This window comes from Cyprinodon tularosa, unplaced genomic scaffold, assembly GCF_016077235.1.
Source record: "Cyprinodon tularosa strain WSP-4 unplaced genomic scaffold, ASM1607723v1 ctg477, whole genome shotgun sequence".
In the NCBI taxonomy this organism is placed as follows: Eukaryota; Metazoa; Chordata; class Actinopteri; order Cyprinodontiformes; family Cyprinodontidae; genus Cyprinodon; species Cyprinodon tularosa.
This window is the reverse complement of record NW_024039204.1, coordinates 250,344-271,066: the sequence shown is the minus strand read 5'-3', so window position 1 is coordinate 271,066 and position 20,723 is coordinate 250,344. Positions and strand designations below refer to the sequence as shown.

The following is a 20,723-nucleotide window of genomic DNA, read 5'->3' as shown; positions in this document are numbered from 1 at the left end:
ACAAATTATCTAAACCCTAAGGAAAAACATAATAGCTAATTTACTTCTCTGTTGAGGTATTCTGGTCGTGTTCTTTGTAGAACGTCTTAGCATTTTGGTTCAGAAACTTTTTGAGCATGAAAACCCAGTTTAAGGTCATACCACACCATGTCGTTTGGATTCAGTTATGACTTTGACTAGGCCATGTAAAAACCTTAATATTATGTTACTTTTCTGCAAAGCAGAGAGGTTGACTTGCTGGAATACCTCAAATTACTGTTAAAACCATCTATAAGAAAGCTTAAATTTTTGCTGTTGCTCCTAAAGGTATATTCACAGCGAACACAGGTTAGCTCTCCTGGTGTCGGTCAGTTTACAGTTCGACTCTTACTCACAAACAAACTCAGACACCATGGCAACATTCTGCAAAGCTGCCTTCATGCATCATCTAATAGAAATGGGCCTATCTGCTTGGTAATGCTCCTTTAGTTTATTTAAATGACACTGGCAGACCTCGATTTTACCAGTTTTTTTTGCCAGTTGCCTCACCTGCTCTTAGAGCCCAGAGAACTTCCGTCTCTCAAGCATCCAGGCGGACGGATCAACCTTTATGGAGTTTTTGACTAAACAAAGCTTAGTTCCCACTGCGCTCCATCATCCTACAACACAACTAACCACATCTAATCCCTGTTTAAATCATGCAAATTGACAGAGATGGTCGAAGCTCTAAACTGCTACGTAATTTCACTTCGCTGTACTCACAAATCCATGTCGCTATTCCACTTCACTCCAAGCGACCAATTTGCTTTGCTCAAAACACATCCTTTGCATGTCTGACCATCAATGTGCTCCTCTAACCACCCTTACACTTGCCGCATTCCCTGTTTGGTGTAAATGCACTTTAAAAAAAATTTCCACAAGAATCTTGGGAGTCATCAAGTTATGTGAGGCAGAACGTTTGGCTTTTTGGTCAACAGTATTTTAAACTCTTCCTTGGATGCCATTTTCTCCCAGTCTGTTTATGTTCGCTAAACCATGAACATTGACCTTAACTATGCACTGAAGTCTGCAGTGGTTCAAACTCTTTTTGTCTTTAAACCCCTCTTGGAGTAATTTTGGTAATCCAGCAGCTTCTAAACTCTGTTTCATGTTTTCTACGTTTATAAATAATGGCTCTAAATGCTATTTTATAAACAGTTAAAATGATAAATGTCAGTTACTTTGTTTCTTGATTAAAAAAAAAAAGCTGCTTTTGAAGAACCTTTAACCTACTTCATGCTGTCAGACAGGTTCTTTTTGTGCCATCTATCTAGCTGTCTGGGTGTCTGTCTAATGTTCTTAATGGTCATTTGCACACATATGGTAATAAAAATATTATATAAATGTGTTAATAATACAATTATAATGGATGCTTGTCCCCTAAGCATGGCTTTAATGTGAGGTTGTGTGTGTTTAGATCCGTTGGCTCCCACCTGCAGATGGAACTCCTCAGGGATGGAAGTCCAGACAGTTCTGCTGAAGTATGTGTGAGTAACAGCATTCATATGCAAACATACACACACATACTAAACCCCTCTTTACTTACAGTAAATGTGAGTAGCAAGAGAAAACTACAACAGTAAATGTTTTGACACTTTGTTTAATCAGGTGCAGAAATATTCCCAAACACGTTCCAAATTTCTCAGTATGTTAGTACATTTTTTTTTTCTTTTTGCATTCAGACCTCACATGAAAAATCTCCTTCCTGCCGACTCCCAAAAAACTAACCAGCTAATTGGTCTCGTATCTGCTGGTCGACTTCAAACACAAAACACGCGAGTCGCCGGCAGAAAACACTATCCTGTTAGAAGTAAATGTGGGAGTATAACTCCTGGTGGGTCATTGAAACCTCTTCCACTCCTCACGCATCATCATCAGAGATGAAAGGCACGATCTGAAGGGGAACTCCGTTATTTTCACACACATATCCAACCCCCACCATTGCATCTCTCTCACTCAGGTCACATGGCTCCGCAGGGTCGACTTTTCTCATTGATGTTTATGGTTCATCTCGGGCATCAAAAGCAGCGAGTCAAACAGAATTCACAATGAGAGTGTCAGCGCTGATGGTTGGATAAAGAGGAATGACTAGAGCTCAGCAAATATGACTAAAATGTTAATACAAGGTGCTTTGATTGAGAGTATGAGTACTACAGCAAGTTGTTGAACTCATTCAGTATGTTTACTTAATTACTAGACTTAGACAAATGTATTTTGTCATTTTGTATACAAAAAGTGTAATCAAAAAGAAATTTCGTTTGGAACAGCTCTAGACAATTTCATACTTTAAAGTGCAGCCTTGAAAACAGTAATAAATACATGAAAAATAGTAATAGAGCAAGATGGAGCACTTTTACTTTGGTGTTTCTAAAAGCTCCATTTTGTAAAACAGCGAATATCTTCACTTTTTCCTCTCCAGAGCTGATGGTTTTTACAGTTCAGATGCTTTTTACTTGGTAGCAGATAATGAAACAGAGAGGGGGATTTCCTTTCCTCATCTGTGTTTTGAAGGTATGTCAAAGGCTATTGACAGGAGGGTTCATTAAAAAATTATATTTGGAATTTAGCCAAGAACTCAACTCTTGAAGTTTCTTTTTTTAAGACATCAAATCTGGACCTTTTTTTTTTTTTTTTAAGCTTGAGAGATCATCAGTCCCCATTTCCACTCAGTGAATACCACTTATCTGATCAAGCATCAGGTTCATTCTGGTAAGATGTAATTTGTGAATTCACAAACCTCGTGTCAATTCCTCTTGCTTGCAAGGTAATTGTGTACTGCGGCACTGTTGCAATAATCTATTCTGCTAAAGATAATCATATGAAGTAGTTTTTCAAGACATTTGTGCTTCAATCTTGGAAGTAAAAGGTCGAGTCTGTTACTGTTTTTGAAGGTTAATGCCTCTGAGGGTTTCAGGCCTGAGTCCATAAATACACACAGATTGAGAACCTTATTGGTGGACACCGGAGACACCAGGAAGCAGGACAAAAATGCATTTACTATTTTGATAATGAATAAAAAGACTGCCTATAGAGGCTTTAGAGTTGTTGACATCAACGGTGATATATGAATTTACAAATCATTCCTTTTATTTTCCACGTCTGCCTCCCTTGACTATTTTACCCCTTCCTTGACTAACACAGCATTTGCTGTGGTTTCCTTTTTTAACAGTAAATGCCACCGCTCATAAAACCCTATTGAACAACGTGAAGAAGAACACATTCAGTGTGCTATTCAAACATAGAAAGTTTGTCCTTTTAAGTCTTACTTTTTAGCCGTTTTTAAAATGTATGTATAGCAGTTTATCAAAAATTTATTTTGTGTTTATTTCCAAGCATCTCTATGCTTGTATTGCTTTCCCTAGTTTCAGGCTGTCAGGCTGTTCTACCTATTATTTGGCGAGCGCTACTCATGCTACTTTGGAATGTTTGTTTTTTTTTAACCTGAAAACAAGAGTTTGTATTAATATTAGCCTCCAATCTATGCCAGATTAGAAAATAATCTACGCATTCAAGGAAACACACAGGACTTCAGCTTTGGGAATGCCTTGTTGCTTTCAAATTACGACTGTAATGATCTTCATTTGTTTTACACAGTGAAACTGCTTTAATGGCTGCTAAGCTTATAAACGGTGTCAGTAAGTTTTTATGCATTTTAATTATTCAGCTAGACAAATTGGCATAGGCAGCAAAAAAAGATTTAATCTGATCCTTTTGAAAATTAAAATAAGATAGAAGATGCAAAATCTCTTTAAGCATCTGTGATATAATTCATGCTGCATTGCCCTGTTATTAATTTGAAATGGTAGGTTAAAGGAACATAGTTTTAAATTCCAGAATTTTGCACATCTTCCACCTTCTGGTGACAAGTTGAAATGCAACCAGTATTATGCGAATGCATGGGAGAAGAGAAAAAGCACTGCAGTGTGCCATTGCAATGCATCTTTTTCCTCTGAAAGGAAAAGGTTTTCTGAGGTAGAAAATGTATAAATATATATAAAAATAGTTGCAATGTTAATAATAACAATTAATAATAATAGAGACACTCAACATGGCTATTAAGAATTACACAGTTTGCAAAGCTGTGTAGCCTGTTTTCTCTCGCTAATGCTCCAATGGCATTCACGATAAAGCTTCGTTAACGAGAGCGTGCAATGTGACATACACACACCCAGAGAATACGACTTGAATCACTCTCATGAACTAACTATAGGAGCCTATAAAGGGCAACTGTAGTAGATAGAGGCAAACTCCTTCAACTTGTCAGGCAAGGTAAGAGCATGTATCTTTGAATTTGCACAATGCTCATTTAAAGGTATAGTGGAGGAAGATCCGCCCTCTCACATGGATATGCACAACCCTGTACCCTCTCCAGAGAGGAAACGCCTATTCAACGTGTGCGAGAGCGTGCACGAGCATATTTATCCTGGTGCACGCTGTTTAAAAGTTGCTGTTTGCATCGCTAATACAAGCTTACTTTCAAAAAGAAGATTTGCAATTTCTCCACTATGTCAGACTCGCCACCGGTAAGTGAAAATGGGGACAAGCACGTATGACGGCCTTGCGTAAAAATATCACAAGTATCTTTGACAATTAGGAGGACCACTTATTTTGATGAACCATCCAAAAAACAACATCCTCCACTATACCTTTAAGTAAATTTGTTCCCCTTATTTCCTTTCTGATCCATTTGGTTTAATTGCAGAACATAAACTGCATTATCTCATAATGTACTTGTATTAATTGTCATAATATCCACTGAGTATTATGCTGGCAGAAGATCAGGTAATATTGTTGCAACGCTGAGAAGCTCAGAGAAAGAGTGTTTAATATTTATTGCACCTGTATGTAAGGGAAAGATTACCATGCCCACACACTTGCAATAACCATACAAAGCACTGGGTTGTGTTGAGAAAAAACAGCAGATATTAGGACTTATTTGTCATTTTATCAAGGCATGTCAGGATGAAATACATTTTTTAATTTAGAACCTCTCATTGACATTTCCGCACTCTAACAAACAACACTTTGGAGAATTATAAAACCGAACTGAACAGAGAGACAGAGGACGTGATGAGAAAGCTGGTAACACTGGATATGCTCTGACAAGCACTTAGGTTCGTAGGAGCTGCTGGAAGCTCAGTTTTTTTATGACCATTTATTAAAAAAAAAACGTTATTGTGGGGCTTTATTTAAAGTAAATTACATTGGAATTAGGTTAGTGGATTGGCACGCGGTACTAGGAGCACTTCCAATAAGTACTTGGATACGTTGGTTACATTTATGTTTTGCTGATGTGTTTGCAGGAAAAAAAATGAACGAAAAAAGGAAACCAGAAAGCAAAACATTGAAAATCCCCCCCTGATAGTTTGTGTGTTTGTGTGAACGCACACGGCGCCAGTCTCTGTCACCTCCCTCCAGTGTCTTGAGACAGGAAGAGACATGTTCCCCCCCTCGGCTCCCCTTTGGGAGTGGATGGGAGGTGGCAGGAGTAAGGAGGCTAACATTCATTGAGCTGTTGATTGGTGCTATCCCTCCCTTGTCTCCTTCTTACCCTTTTTCAACATGAATTTACTTAAAGCTTTTAAAGACATTGCCTAAAGAATAAAAGCGTTTTTGATGAGCTGAGGTTTTTGGATTTAATCTCCATTGAGGGAAAGGGAGTTAAACAGGGAGGGGCTTAGAGGAAATAATTACTTCTATCAAACCAGGAGGAAGTCATTTGACCAGTAACTCTGTCCCAGTGGATATTAACCCCGTCGTTGAATCAACTTCCCTGCATCTGGCCTGCAGAGGAGGGTGATGGAGAGCAAGCATAGTCAGCCAAGATTATTGTGATAATTACCAACAATTGCTGCTGAAACATTCACAGGGCAGTAACCTGATTGTGCAGAATGTGGCAGAATAACATGTATAAAAGATAAGGATTTAGTTTGTTAGTCTCATATTTGAGATATCAATTTTTATTTACAATATAGATATATTAATTCAGCTTCATTTATTGGCATAAGTAAATCACTTGGTTATTAGTTTTTTGGAAAAGCATTTGTTTTTTCTGGTGTTTTGTTTTATTTTAAAATCCACTGTTAGTTAGCAAGCCAATTCGAAAAATGGACAAGACTACGGCAAAACAGTTCCTCCACCACACTTAACTGTGAGCATGAGAAGCTTTTAACCTATTTATCTTGGTTCATATAAATCTACGGGAGGGTTTTGGCTCTTTTCTTCCTTCATTTGTCAGAATTTGATTTAAAGTTTTTTTTTTTTTTTTTGCTAAATTCCGACATTGTATAGTTTTAGAGGAGGAGCAGTGTCTATATAGTAATCTAGAATAAAAAAAAGAAAATAAATATCCATCTTTGTCCTATACTGACTTGATAAAACTAAGACAAATAATAAAAAATCTATAAGTTATACAGCGTAGGCTTTAAGTATGGAATACAATACTTGAATGGAAAAAACTTAATATAAAAAGTAAACAGTAACATATTCAATAAGAAACAGAAGCACTTTGAATTGCATATGTGTATCACCATACTTTAATCTGTTAAATGGCATGTTTACTCCTCTTTCTAATTTTGAAAGATTTGTTATAGAAATGGGCTGCAGTGTCATTCATATTCATAGCCCAAGATTACTGATTAAAAAGTCAAAACAATAAGATTTTGGTTGAGATTTTAGTCTAATTTCAAGATTTTTCTGCGCAACAAATATGTTTCAGAAAATCATTTATCAGAAAGGATCATAATAATAAATTAGGATTTATTATATATCAAAAATGAATGCCGGTAACTTTTAATTTAGGGCCAAAAAAAAAATCTTTCCCCCACAAAACCTGACAAAACCCACAAAGTATTCACCAAATCTTCAAAACCTCTGTAACGATGAGCTACCAAGGAAAGTTTGTTTTTATCCGACGTCGAGAATCAAGAATCCACCTTTCGTATTCCATTTTCAGAGTTTTTTAAAGTGTTTAACAGAGACGTTAGCACCTCAACGTCGGAGTACACAGACTGAAGCGAAAAGACTACAACTGTGTAAACAGGCCCCATTTCCGTTTCCGGTGGCAGGGGAATATTGACTATTCCAACAGAACTCAATGGGATTTACAAAATGCTAAATAAAACACTACAGGAACGTTTTTTCTTTACGAAACTTTTTTTGGAACGTCATTGAACAGCGCTGACGACCCGGTGAGTAGCATATTTTAAAAAAAGAACGTTTAAGGTTGTTTTAAGGACATTATCGGACATGCACTATGAAAGCCATTCTGAAGCAGCCAGGGGTGGATTCTAAATGAGCCAAAAAGCAGAGACAGGACCAATTGTCAAAATTTTGGTGTCGATCATTCGATTTCATCCTGGACACTACAGAAAATGGGCTAAAAGTGTTAAAAACCAAACTTCTCCTTTAATTCACCATCATTGTTTATGGGTAGAGATAAACATTAATGAGATAGGAATTTGTGAAGATTCATCCAGGCACATTTTTTATTGCCCTTCTATGTAGTTTTTACTTTAACCCTTAAACATTTTTTCCAACCACTTGATTAAAACCAGAAGAGAAAATAACAGATAAAAACAGATAAAGACTGTGATATGTGACTCAGATGAAATGATAGCTGGAGAATGAGACAGTTAGGCTTGTGTATTATTTTATCCATAGAGTAAACATCCTCAATACAAATCCCATGTTTACTTAATACAACCATGAAGCTTATGTTTACCACCAGCAAGCTCGTTGTTTAGTTAACCTCCCTGCTTAGTTTGTCCCTGATATGGTGCAGCTTTGCAAACATCTCCTTGTTTTTGTGTTCGTTGTGAATGTAAAAAGGAAAAAAAAAAAGCAATCCACTTATTTGTTATCTTGAGCTCCTCCAGCAGTATTACTAATCGGCACACTAAGCTTTCTGGGAAAAATTCTTGTCACGCAGTTTTTTTGCTACAAAACAACACAAATTAAGTCCTTGTGCTTTCATTGTGATTTAACAGCAGGTAATGTATCATTCAAAAGGTGTTTTTTTTTCTCTCCCTTTTTTTTTTCTTTTTTTACGAAAATAAACCAGATAAAGTAAAAACCAAAGGAGAACTTTTTGGACTAGATGCAGAACATTATAGTAGTATAGTATTATAGAGATTTAAAAAAATTAAAATGTCTAAAAGAAAATTAGAAGTTATAGAAACAATATAAATATGTTCATAATATGTCAAGTTTAGGTGAACGCTTGCAGTTCATGGGTCAGTGCTGGTAGCCCTTCCTATGACTTGCACCCATGAAGTAGGGTACGAGTCATACCCCTTATCCGTAAAAAGGTTGGTGACCCCTGCTCTATAGGTTATTGATTAACTGTGAGTCAGGTCTATCCCTGGGCCAAACCACGTTATTACTTACTGTAAGGAGAAACATTCTGGTCAACCTGAATGATTACTTTAAGTCTAACTCTACTAGGCATCTGAATCATTTGGATCTTTACTCTGTTTGTGTGTGTGGTGTAAAATGAATGTCACACATGACTCTAGACCAGGGCTCTGCTACCTTTAGACACTAGACAACAGCTTATCATAGCTTAAAATGATAAGGAGCCACCTAATGTGTGGTAAAATATACTGATATAAACAGATGCCTAGTTGTGTGCTGTTAAGTATTTTTTGTTTTGTTCCCAAGTGGGGTCACGAGGGGTGCTGGTGCCTATCTCCAGCTGTCTATGGGCGAGAGGGGGGGGGTACACCCTGGACAGGTCGCCAGTCCATCGTAGGGCAACACAGAGACAAACAAACTCACACCTAAGGGGACTTTAGAGAAGCCAATTAACGTAACAGTCATGTTTTTGGACTGTTGGAGGAAGCCAGAGTACCTGGAGAGAAACCCACGCATGCTCAGGGAGAACATGCAAACTCCATGGATCCCAGGAATCAAACCCAGAACCTTCTTGCTGCAAGGCAGCAGTGCTCCACTGAGCAGCCCTAAGTATTTTTTTTTCCAGTGACTAATTGTGTTGAATCTCCAAAATAATTTGAATCTCAATATACTATAAAATAAAATAAAATACAGCTAATATAAAGTAGGTAAAAGTAGGTAAAATATGATGATGTGGCAGACTGGAGATGTATAAAATGCCTTTTTTAACTATTAATCTGGGCCATTTCCTGAGAGGTGAGCCCAGAGGCAAGCAGCTGCCATTCAGTAACCCTAAGCAATTTCTCTGATCTGAGTAAGATTAGAATTTCTATCAAAATCTGTTGTCATGTCTCCTGGTTATTTAATACATATATGTTATGAAGTGTTGTTTAAAGAGTTTGTCCCGAGTGATCTCTTTTCAGGGAAAAGAACTGGAAAGATAGAGCATCACGGTGCATATACAGAGCCTATCTTTAACATATATTTTGTTATCTTTTTTAAGTGGGCAAAAAATTTTCCAAAAATTTCAGCAAAACATATAAAAATGCATTCTCTTTTTATAAAGTTCTTTTTTCTTTAATTTGAATCCCAAAATTTAAAACGGCACGATGAATCATTTGTAAAAGGCCAAATTCTTTGGTAGATACTTATTGTATATAAGTTTATTCTATGTTAAAAAGGTTGCATAATGATTGTGGCTCAAAACAAGTTCTATGAGCTGTAAAAAAAAAAATGTCTATTTGGATTGTAAAGGTTGCAAACCCCTGCCCTAGATATCATGTATGTAGCATGATGCTGCCACCACCGTGTTACACTTTGGGCACACTATTCTGTATATAAAAACTGTTTTATAAAAACTTGCTAAAATATTTATAAACTATTTTTTTTCCTACACCAATATAAACTACTTTGACTTAAAGCCGCAATAGTAAATAATAATAATATCTAATATCTACCTCTGCATTTAGCCCATCTCCTTGGGGAGCAGTGGGCTGCCCTTGTGCGGCGTCCTGGGAGCAGTGTGGGGTTAAGGGTTTTGCTGAGGTACCCAGAGTGGAGGCTGTGCGGGTTGAACCGGGCAAGGCAAGGCAAGGCAGGTCAAATTTATTTGTATAGCACAATTTAGTACATACTGTAGATAATGCAAAGTGCTTTGCATGATTAAAATATAGGAAAATAAAACAGAATCAAAGCAAGTAGGAAAAAATAAAAAAATAAAATAGAAAAATGCAGAAACAAAAAATATGTTAAAAACTGTTGAACTAAAGAAAATAAGAAAGTTGAACTAATGATGTTTCAGTTGAACTATTTAACTAGAACAGTCGAAGGCAATCCTAAACAAATGGGTACTTGCAACCTTCTCAGAAAACTGGTGCACTGCTGTTTTTCTCTGGAAAAAAATTGAATTCTAGATCAGTTGTTTTTTTTCTTGAAAAAAGTGCATTTGGATTGAGGAGGTAAAAGATACATTTTGCCAATGGAACCAGACAATTTACATTTAAAATAGGAAAAAAAAACTATTTCAGTATTTTATTTCAAGTGCATATTATCTAAATATCAGAGTAAAAATACTGTATTCAAACCATTGGCAAACTATCTAATTTACCTACTCAAATTAAGGATAAATACACTTAACTTAAGAAATGTTTCGTTATTTCTAGATCTTTTTTCCAGTGTAATCACTAGGCTAACACTCCCCTCAATTAAAGATAATTACAAATTTAATTGTTGTAAAGACGTATGCAAGGCAGTGTATTGTTTGTGAACTACTGTGTTTTATGTGGGAGACGTCTTGGAAAAGCAAAAGCCTGTAATTTATTACAAACTTTCAATGTGTGTGTTTTTGAAGTGGGAGGTGAATCCTGTGTAGAAGTCAGCAGTATGAGGAGGTTTGTTTTGGGTCAGCAGGTGTCTTGGCATCTGACTAACTGGTCACAGACAGCGAAAACAGGCAGCTGGAAACATCCTGGTGTGCAGGATCCTTTAACCGTAAGCTGTTCTAATCACCAGGACTTTGGAGGGAAGCGTCTTTTGGAGAAGTACTTTTACTGCCTCCTCATCCTCAAACAGAAAGCTACTGACATTTTGAAGTAGATTAAACTTTTAGCTTTGTGTTCTAATATGCAGAGCTTTGTCATTCCTCTGAAACCGTATGGAGCCAAATTGCATTTGACATTCATGCTCAGGAAAAGAGCTCGCTCCAAAGACAACCTAATAGTGGACGTTAATGTGTAGTGAACTGCAGGGAAAGGTAATCCGGATTTTCCATCTGACAGGACATGCTGGGAGGGAGTGAGGTGGGTGTGAACCCCTATCATGCGGGCTTGTGTGTGACCCTGTGAGAGACCATACGTGTGTGTGCGTGTTGTCTGGCTGCCTGCCCTGAGGAGGTTTTTGGCCAATAGCCTGACAAAACCAGTGGTTCCTGTGCGATGTTGGTGTAACTCCAATTGAAGGAGAGCTTTGGGCCAGCTGGGGCCCTTTCTAATAAGGAAGTGGGATTTTATTCCTCCATCCCCCTGCTGACACACAGACACACAAACACACAGAAGCATAACACTGTAGCTGCATCAGACCTCAGGAGCTGCATGTCGGCAGCTGCATTCACCACCCGCCCCCCCAGCAGCTATTGCTGGGAAGTAAACACAGCTCAGGACTGAAGGTTTTTCCTCAGATAAGATAGCGGTCGTTTCTGTTTGCCTCGCAGCATTGCTTGAATTGTAAACGGACCATTTGAGTGTGTCTAAAAGCCTTACTTTCCACTTGATACAAAATCCCCTTTATGCCCAGTCTTGAAAGCTGTTAAGAAATATTAAACTTTTTTCAGTATTTTCCAGGTCTGGACAGGTATAGGGTAAAAACAAGAAGAGCGGATAAAAAAACATTTTTCTATCACCTTTCCGAATCAAAATCGGATTTATCGGATTTAAGTTTATGCACACCAAACTTTGAATTCCACTTTGAATTCAATTAAAATATAAGTATAAATAAAAAAAAAATTTTATATAATCAAAGAAGTAATATTTGAAATCTTGTTTGCAATAAAGGAAGTTCATGGTTGGATTGATGCAAATATACATGTTCTGTATCTGGGCTCTTTGATTAGAAACCATCTCTTTGGGTGTCTGCAAACCATAAAGGTAAAAGTTTACACAGCTTTAGTCCAGGGTGTGTGGGATCTAGCTTTATTCTGACCTTAAACTTAAACCACTCCTGAATCCTCTCCTGATGATCCTCTCTCGTTTTCTGGAAGATCAAAACCACACAGTGATGAACAAATACAGGAGAGACCAAGATGACCATCAGCTCCGGTAAAAGGCTGCTGTTCTTTAATTGCCGCAGTAATTCAAATCTCTGCCAGGGTTTAAAGTGAGGTCCTGGTGTGCAATTGTGGAGGTGGTGCATGTTGGAGTGCAGCTCCAGTTTCTCAAAGGATTTTATTACCAGAGAAGTCAGTGTTATAAGACAGTAAACATCTTAAAGCCCTGCTTATATCGGTTGTTTACAAATTTTCCATGTCGCACTGACTGTGTATAGAGAGGCTCTGACTATGCAGGGTGAGCAGATCCTGAACTGTGCAGATTTTTTGACTTCTTCTTTATTCCCCATGAGTTGAAACACTGTCCCAAATTTGACTGGGACAGATTATGAAAAATTACTTAAGAATAAAACAACCAGTGTGGCTAGAAAGCACACTTCATGACCAGACTGTTGCTGGATTTCAAACCAGAACAAATAGAGGATATTAATAGATCTATTTTAAAAATATAATGGCAACTGCATTTAAAGGAGAAGTTCGGTTTTTTACACTTTAAGCCCATTTTCTGTAGTGTCCAGGATGAAATCGAATGATCGACACCAAAAGTTTGACAATTGCTCCTGTCTCTGCTTTTTGGCTCATTTAGAATCCACCCCTGGCTGCTTTAGAATGGCTTTCATAGAGCATGTCCGATAATGTCCTTAAAACAACCTTAAACGTTCTTTTTTTAAAATATGCTACTCACCGTGTCGTCAGCGCTGTTCAATGACGTTCCAAAAAAAGTTTCGTGAAGAAAAAACGTTCCTGTAGTGTTTTATTTAGCATTTTGTAAATCCCATTGAGTTCTGTAGGAATAGTCAATATTCCGCTGCCACCGGAAACGGAAATGGAGCCTGTTTACACAGTTGTAGTCTTTTCGCTTCACTCTGTGTACTCCGACGTCGAGAATCAAGAATCCACCTTTCGTATTCCATTTTCAGAGTTTTTTAAAGTGTTTAACAGAGACGTTAGCACCTCGACGTCGGAGTACACAGAGTGAAGCGAAAAGACTACAACTGTGTAAACAGGCTCCATTTCCGTTTCCGGTGGAAGCAGAGACAGGACCAATTGTCAAACTTTTGGTGTCGATCATTCGATTTCATCCTGGACACTACAGAAAATGGGCTTAAAGTGTAAAAAACCGAACTTCTCCTTTAAATATAAGGAAAATGCAGCAATAAAGGCTGTTTGATGGTTTATATAAGTACTGGATGATTTAGAGAACTTCATGCAATGTTTGCCAAAGTTTTTTTTCTTTCAATTTTTTCTTAAAGAGGGGAGAGTGATAAATTGCCCCCTACAGAAAATATGTCGGGTTTAATCATCCCCATTGACTCTCAATGAGCGCTTAACGCCACAACCTCTTGTGACCCAATTTTCTGTCGGACGCAAAATCGGATTCGTTGTGTTCTAGGCTTAAGACCAGCATTTGAGTGGGCCATTTGAAGCAGGAGGGATCATCTCAGAATTCTTGATGTTCTGGCTAGAATTTGTGCCCAGTTGGTTAGCACAACCCAGACATTGTTGGGTGTAGTTTTCAAGCTCCAGTTGCTTTTACAACCTGCACTAGAAAGAAAAAAGCAAAAACAAAGGATAACATGTTTTTGTATAACACAGACAGTTTTGAAAAAAGCCTTATAAACCATAAGGAACCAACCTTAACTCACATATGTACAGTTTCTGGGACAAATGTGTGGCATAAACCTTTCTAGCCTCAAGTAAACTCTAAGTACCCTTTCTGTACTTACCCTGATTGTAAACAGTTTAATAAAAGGAGATTCGTGACGTATTAAAGCAGTCTTGCATGATGTCAGATAAATGTCAGTTAGATAAAGTTAAAGTACATTTTTTAAGTTTAAGCTATAATTGTAGAGTTGCACATTTGAGTCTAGCACACCTTTTCAGAGGAGTCCATGTTCCACCTAATGGCTATAAATTGTTGAGGTGCAAAGCAGGCATAGAACATCAACCTCTCTGCACCACAGTTAACAGATGACGTAAGTTGTCAGTGCTTAAATTCTGTGTTTGTTCTCAATAAACATCATTTCTTACATTAGATCCAAACATCTCTACCTTGGCCTTTTTTTCCCCCTCGCTCCCTCAAAGGCAGCTCTGGAAATCTTCAGCTGTAGCTTTGTGTTCACATATTTCTGATTTACCCAACTGATCAAACTGCCAACACTTGAAATGAAGAAACTTGAATGCTTTTGTTTTTTTGTTCACATAAATCCAAGACTGTGCTATTTTTAACAAAATAATCCAAACAATTGTTTCCAATATCATGGTTGAAATCAGTTACTTGTTGGAATTTCATGCTTAAATGATTTATCCAGGCTTCTATTCATTTTGTTCACAGCACACAATCAAATACCGTTGATAACAAATGAGGACATTTGTTACATGAGAATATGTACGGAAACAGCCCGTGCATTGAGGAGAAACCCAGTCTCCCCCTCCACCTCGTCTCAAACAATGCTTGTTTACCTATCTAACATTATAAATCAGGGCCAAGTTATTGGATGTAACATATTAAGCCTGAGATTTACTAAACCTGTCCCTAATTTGTGCAGACGTGTTCAATGATCAACTCAATCTTTAACCTTGGCGGCTCAGCGTGAACAAATAGGGTGATGTGAAAGCATGCATCGCATCAGGTTAGCCAAGCGGCTGTGTAACGCATCGATTCCCTCATCCCCGATTGAACGCACAATGGGACATCAGTTAGTCCAAGCATACTTACTCTCTTAAAACAGAAAACATTGTTCTCAGGAAGAACTTTCGAAGTCTGCTTTCTCTCAGTATCAGTCAGCCTCTTTCTTTCTCAAAAGGTCATGAATGGTTCTGTAGTTGTTTATTGTTCTAAGGAGTCACCCGAAATTCTTCTGCAGTCTCAGAGAGACCTCTATTTTTAGCAGTACATCTGGTGAGGGTGACTTGGTTGTCTGACCTTTTTTTTATGTTCTGCTGGTCGGGGAAAGCACAGATTGTTTAGGAGAAGCTTGACATAAGTACTTAAGACATCCTGTGTGGCAAATGTTAAGTTTGGGCTTGAAAGATTTATAGGGAAACAAAAGGAAGGAGCAATGATGCTACAAGTTAACAGCAACTCACCAATCAGATAGATTTCATTTTCTTGGAAAACAGTTGAGTATATCCAGGATATTGCACAACCTCAGGCTTAAACACAAACACACAAAAAATCCCCTTTGTCCAATGAGTAATAACCTTTCCAGCAAAAGACATCCACGTAAAACAAGACATTGTGGTGTATTTAGTCGCTTTTAATTTAATTTAATTTTTTTTACAATAAAGTTAGAAGCAATTTTATAACTGACACAATCTGTTAAATGTAGGAACAAAGACACAGATTTAGTATTTCCTGTAATGCAGCTCCACTAAAATTACAGATGTGAATTTTCTGACCAACTTACATGGATTTTGCTATGACAAATATCAATTTTGGCCACTGCTGTAGGCAACAGCGTGTTTTTTTTAATAATGTATATACTTTTTTTTTATTATTAAAAAAAGACTAAGTAAAACCTAGTTAAACCTGCTATTTGCTGAAAGTCTCCCTCACTAACTAATGTCACTATGCTAATTTCGAAAATGCTAATGTTTGCCATTGCAGTATTTCCATTTTATATTGCAAATACATTTAAAATTGTACATGAATACTTTTGTTCACGCAATAAATCTTAAAAACAACCCAGTAGCAGTGGATGTTAACATTTCTATGAGATATATCCATATTTCAGCCATGGCCCTTGTGCTCCTCGTCACAAACTAAATGTAGATAAAAGATACTTCTTCCAGTCTTCTTTTTCTTCTTTTTACAAGGTAGTAAGGTCCAGTTGCAAAACACATGATTTGCGTGATGCACAAAGAGTTTCCGTTGAAGTTTTGCAAAATACGGTAATTTTGATGCTAAATCTTTCTACTGAAAAACGTGGAGTTTTTTTTTCAAAATAGCTACATTGCCGTTTAGCTAACTCCTTTTCTTAATTAGGGTTTACGCAATTGATGGTTAATGGAAACGCGGCTAATTATTTGCAACCTGAGTAAACATCAGACATGGCTTGACATCTTGTAAAGAATAAAGGAAGGTAGACCCTTAAAAATAAGAAATGGAGGATTTTCATGAATTTTTGAAAAAAAAATGCACATGCACAACTCTGTGCGGTTCCCCGGAGGGATTGGCCATTAAACGCGTACGAGAGCGTGCACGAGCCCATTTCTCCTTGTGCAAGCTCTGTTTAAAAGTTGCTGTTTGAGTCGCTCATATAAGCTTACTGTGCTGAAGAACATTTGCAGTTTTTCACTCTGTCAGACTCGCCACCAGTAAGTGAAAATTTGGACGACCATGTAGGACGGACTTATGTAAAAATATCTCCAGAATGATTGACGATTAGGAGGACCACTTATTTAGATGATCCACCTGCAAAATGAACATCCTCCACTATACTTTTAAAATGCTTAATTAACGCATGCTAAAAATCTCACCAGATTCCACTATGGGTTCTGAGCATATTTAAGGTGTGCAAAGGTTACTAAAAGGTCCTGATGTGTTTTCTTCACTCCTAAGGTTCCTGATGTGTGATGGTGGCCGTGGCCGGCTGTGACGGGCGTTGCTGTTTGCCTCTTCTATTAGAAATTAGAAGGGCTGACCTGATTCCAGATCCTGCAGCAGCGTACCGTCGGTGAGTTTTTGTTTTTTTTCCTCCACTGATTTCAACAGGAGAGGACAGTTAGGTGCTAAGGTGTAGATCTCACCTAGCCACAAAAAACATCCAACAAAGCAGTTTACATCTGCGCTGTCCGAATATGTAACATTGTTTTCGTGTAAAAAGATAAAAAGTGTCACACCTCATACATCTTCTGGCTCCAAGATAACCAGCAGATATTTTTAACACTGTCAGCTTTCATCTGAACTGGTTTGAGCTTGTTTTAGTCAAGAGAAAAGAAATGAATATAGTCAGACTAGATGCATTACAGTTAGAAGTAAGTATACCCTCTGTAAATGATCTTATATAAAAGGTCTCTCCCTAATTTACTAAGTTCCTTAATGCACCCCAATGCTTTCAGATACCTTCAGATGTCATTAGTAAATGGAGTCTAGTTGTCTGTGAGTCAGTCTTAATATGTAGATTATGGTTTTACAAGATTTCATTAAAAGTTAACTTTTGTTTTACAGTTCAAGAATATTTGTGACGCGTGGTGGCTATTTGTTTGCTTAGCATTTTGATGCTGAGTCTGATTTTTAGCAGTGACATCAAAATAGGTGAAAGATAATAATAATTTATCTTTATTGATCTCACATTAGAGAAATTTACCTCCGCATTTAACCCATCCCCTTGGGGAGCAGTGGGCTTCCATCGTGGGGCGCAGTGTTCGGGGTTAAGGGTCTTTTGCTCAGGGAGCGGCACTGGGGCTCGAACTCCAAGCTTTATGCCCTAACCACTAGGCTGCCACTCCCCTTCATAAATAGATGAAGGCAAACACAGGACTATTCTATTAGATATCTGTTAAAAGCGTTAAAAGACTCAAGATGTGCTGAGATTAACAGCAGAACGACCCGAAAATGTACAGCCAAATCAATGATGGAATGATTTACACCCAAAATTAATTATTAGGAGATGGTGTCGTGACTCATTGATGCTCTACATCCAGTCTGACTGAGCTGAAGCTATTTTGAAATGTGGATCAGCAAGCTTTTCAATTTGTATAAAGTTTACTATCTGAGGTGGGAACACTTCTCCAGGAAGCTGTAAAACCGTACAGTTTAAAGGGACATTTCAGTCTTTTTACTCTGTGTTTTTCAGATGAATCTTGGTTCTGTCTTCCACAGAATTTATTAGAAATTAAGGGGAAAATCCGAGACAAGACTTCAGGCCATGTCTCTTTATTACAGTGTCTGCTTCTGTGTATGATTTTATGGCTTCTTGAGAAACTATGTGATCCAGCTCTGCATGATCCCCTTGTGTTTTCATTAGTGTTTAAGCTGCAATATGCAGAATCCATGACAGTCTTATTCTTTTTTTTTCTGTCTTTCCTCTCTTAGGCAGCAGCAGCCTTATGGGCTTCAGGACATACTAGACCCCAGCCTCCATCGCACATCAAGCCCCACTCCCGACTCCCCCTCCTCCCCGAAGTCTTTGCTACTCTCTTTGTTTTTTGTTTTTTTATACTGTTACATACTCGAGCTTTGCAGGCAGCACTTCTGCTACTCCTCCTCTGAGACGTATGGTGGAAACGCCCTGTGTTTACCGATGCTTCATGCGCAGGCAAACGTACGGAAAGACCAACGCAGGAGAGTTGTGGAAGTGTGGCTAAAGTGCAAACGAGTAATGTTATAATACTAGAATTATTAATATTCTGTATATCATTCATATCAATGTTATTATAATAAATACATGTTGAAGCATGAATTTGCAAAAAAAAATCAAAAATAAATAAAAGATTCAACAATGCTGTACATTTTTAGATATTTTAAAGAAAAACAAAAAGGTATTTTTGTAATCAAGACAACGTTGAAATGTTTCGATCGGTTCATGTTGTGTATGAGAAATTGTCCTACCTTTTTATTTCAATTTGTTTGCCTCTTTTATGTTTTCGTGGCATTTGTAAAATAACAAGTCGCCCTTCCATACCAAAGCAGTCATCGGTTTAACTTGTCTTTTCTACACAAAGTGGATTTCTCTTTGCTTTTTATTTTTTTATAGTGCTGAGCTAAATCAGCAGTCCCTTTTCACCCTGTATGCTGTCATAATGTGCAAGAAGAGGCATCAACAGGATTAAAGCCATCGCTGGTGAAAGTAAAAAGTGACCCCAGAGATGACAGCGAGTGGCAAAACTCAACTCCACTATTATTAGAAATCTTCTTTATTTTGTAGCAAGAGGACAATAGCAAAGTACAGAGAAACAAAAGACCAAAGGCTTTTTTTTTACACTGGTGCGCATTTTAGAATTCAATTTCTGACTGCTTTGTAGTCCTTGGTCTGATTTTCTTATGAAGTACGACATAATTATTTTTTTTTTTTGCTGCATATCCCTGTTGGTGTCACTCCAAAGAGTCTTTTAGCTTCTGAAAGAATTTTTCCACTTGAAGCATTTTGTCTCTTTTGTCTATTTTAAGGAAGCTGGTTTGATTGGACTTGCTTTTGGCAAGTTTTAATTTGCATATTAATGATGGAGGTGGAAAAAAAAAAACAAGAATAATTCCTGATTTGATGTCTTTTTGCAATAACATCCGCTGTGCAACATATCATGGACTGATCATGTTTGTGTAACCTTTTTAATGGCAAAATAATCAACTTTGTCCCATTTGTGCAAAACTCTTAACGCTTGTAATCAATTCTTGTACTTTGCAGATAAAGTCACATATCATACTGATGTGGCGATAAAGGAAACCACAGAAAATGCTGTAAGAAATTAACAATATCTGAATACTCTTTACTCCAGGTGTGTAAAACCTTCTTTGGCTAGTTGAATCCTGTACATTTGTCAGTGTTTCTTCATGTTGAATAATAACATGCGTCATATTAAGGTGGACCGTATCACCTGAATAGATGAAGAGGGGTTTTTTTCTTTTTTTTTTTTTTTATAATTCTAAACCAAGTGTGGAGCCAAATTTATTAGAACAAGTATTTATATAAAAAAGTGTGAGTGTGTTTTTTTCTTTCCAAAGATCATAGAAGATTATTGTATAATTAACTGTAAGTATTACTGTAAGTTTATCTGTATAATCATTTGATCATTTTTCTAGAGCTTCATTGGGTTTGTGACTGTCCAATCGGAACAGTCTGTGTTTGATATGTGAATACTGCTATAATTCACTGTGAAAGTCGGAGAACAAATCGATCTTTTCATGTTTTTTCCAGCCTTATGGTACAGAAATTCCTGGAAGTTAATGAGACGGTCATTCTGTTTGTTAATGAAAGATATTCCTTTGCTTGGTTTCGGTGTGTAACTGTGTGTTGTGCATGTTCACAGGCATGTGTTTGTTCTTTTTTCCTTAATACCTACAAGTGCTGTTGATATTTATGTACTTTAGCCGCTGTGAGGAGGAAATTGACCTCAGTGGGTTGCAGATGTTTGTTGGTTTGAAACAAAAAAAAAAAAAAGGTGATAGAGCTGTTTTTATGAACATATTAAATGAAGACATTTTGGTCCATCTGCCATTAAAGATTGACATTGAAACTGCTGTTAAGACCGGTATTTGTGTGTCACAACATGTATTCATTTGTTCATATGGTGAATAAAAAATAAAAATCAGGAACAGCATAACATTTAAAGGTATAGTGGAGGATGTTCCATTTCTGGGTGGATTATCTAAATAAGTGGTCCTCCTAACTGTCAATCAATCTGGTGATTTGTTTACGTCAGGCCGTCCTACGTGCTCGTCCCCATTTTCTCTTACCGGCGGTGAGTCTGACATGGTGGAAAAATTGCAAATCTTTTGGAAAGTAAGCTTGTATGAGTAATGCAAACTGCAACTTTTAAACCGATCGTG

General features: G+C 37.4%; 1 protein-coding gene across 2 annotated transcripts in view; it reads left to right on the top strand.

Moving 5' to 3' along the window:
• LOC119794372 (RNA-binding protein with multiple splicing-like) overlaps positions 1-20,414 on the top strand; it is a 63,383-nt gene extending 42,969 nt beyond the window's left edge. Inside the window, exons 7-9 of one of the 2 annotated variants that reach the window (XM_038301897.1) lie at positions 1,436-1,499; positions 16,797-16,911; positions 18,273-20,414. In XM_038301897.1, the coding sequence (XP_038157825.1) occupies positions 1,436-1,498 (63 nt within the window). In that variant the 3' untranslated portion in view covers position 1,499; positions 16,797-16,911; positions 18,273-20,414. Of the gene's footprint in view, positions 1-1,435; positions 1,506-16,796; positions 16,912-18,272 lie in introns of both variants that reach the window. The other variant, XM_038301896.1, reaches the window with a different exon arrangement.
• The last annotated feature ends 309 nt before the right edge of the window (positions 20,415-20,723 follow it).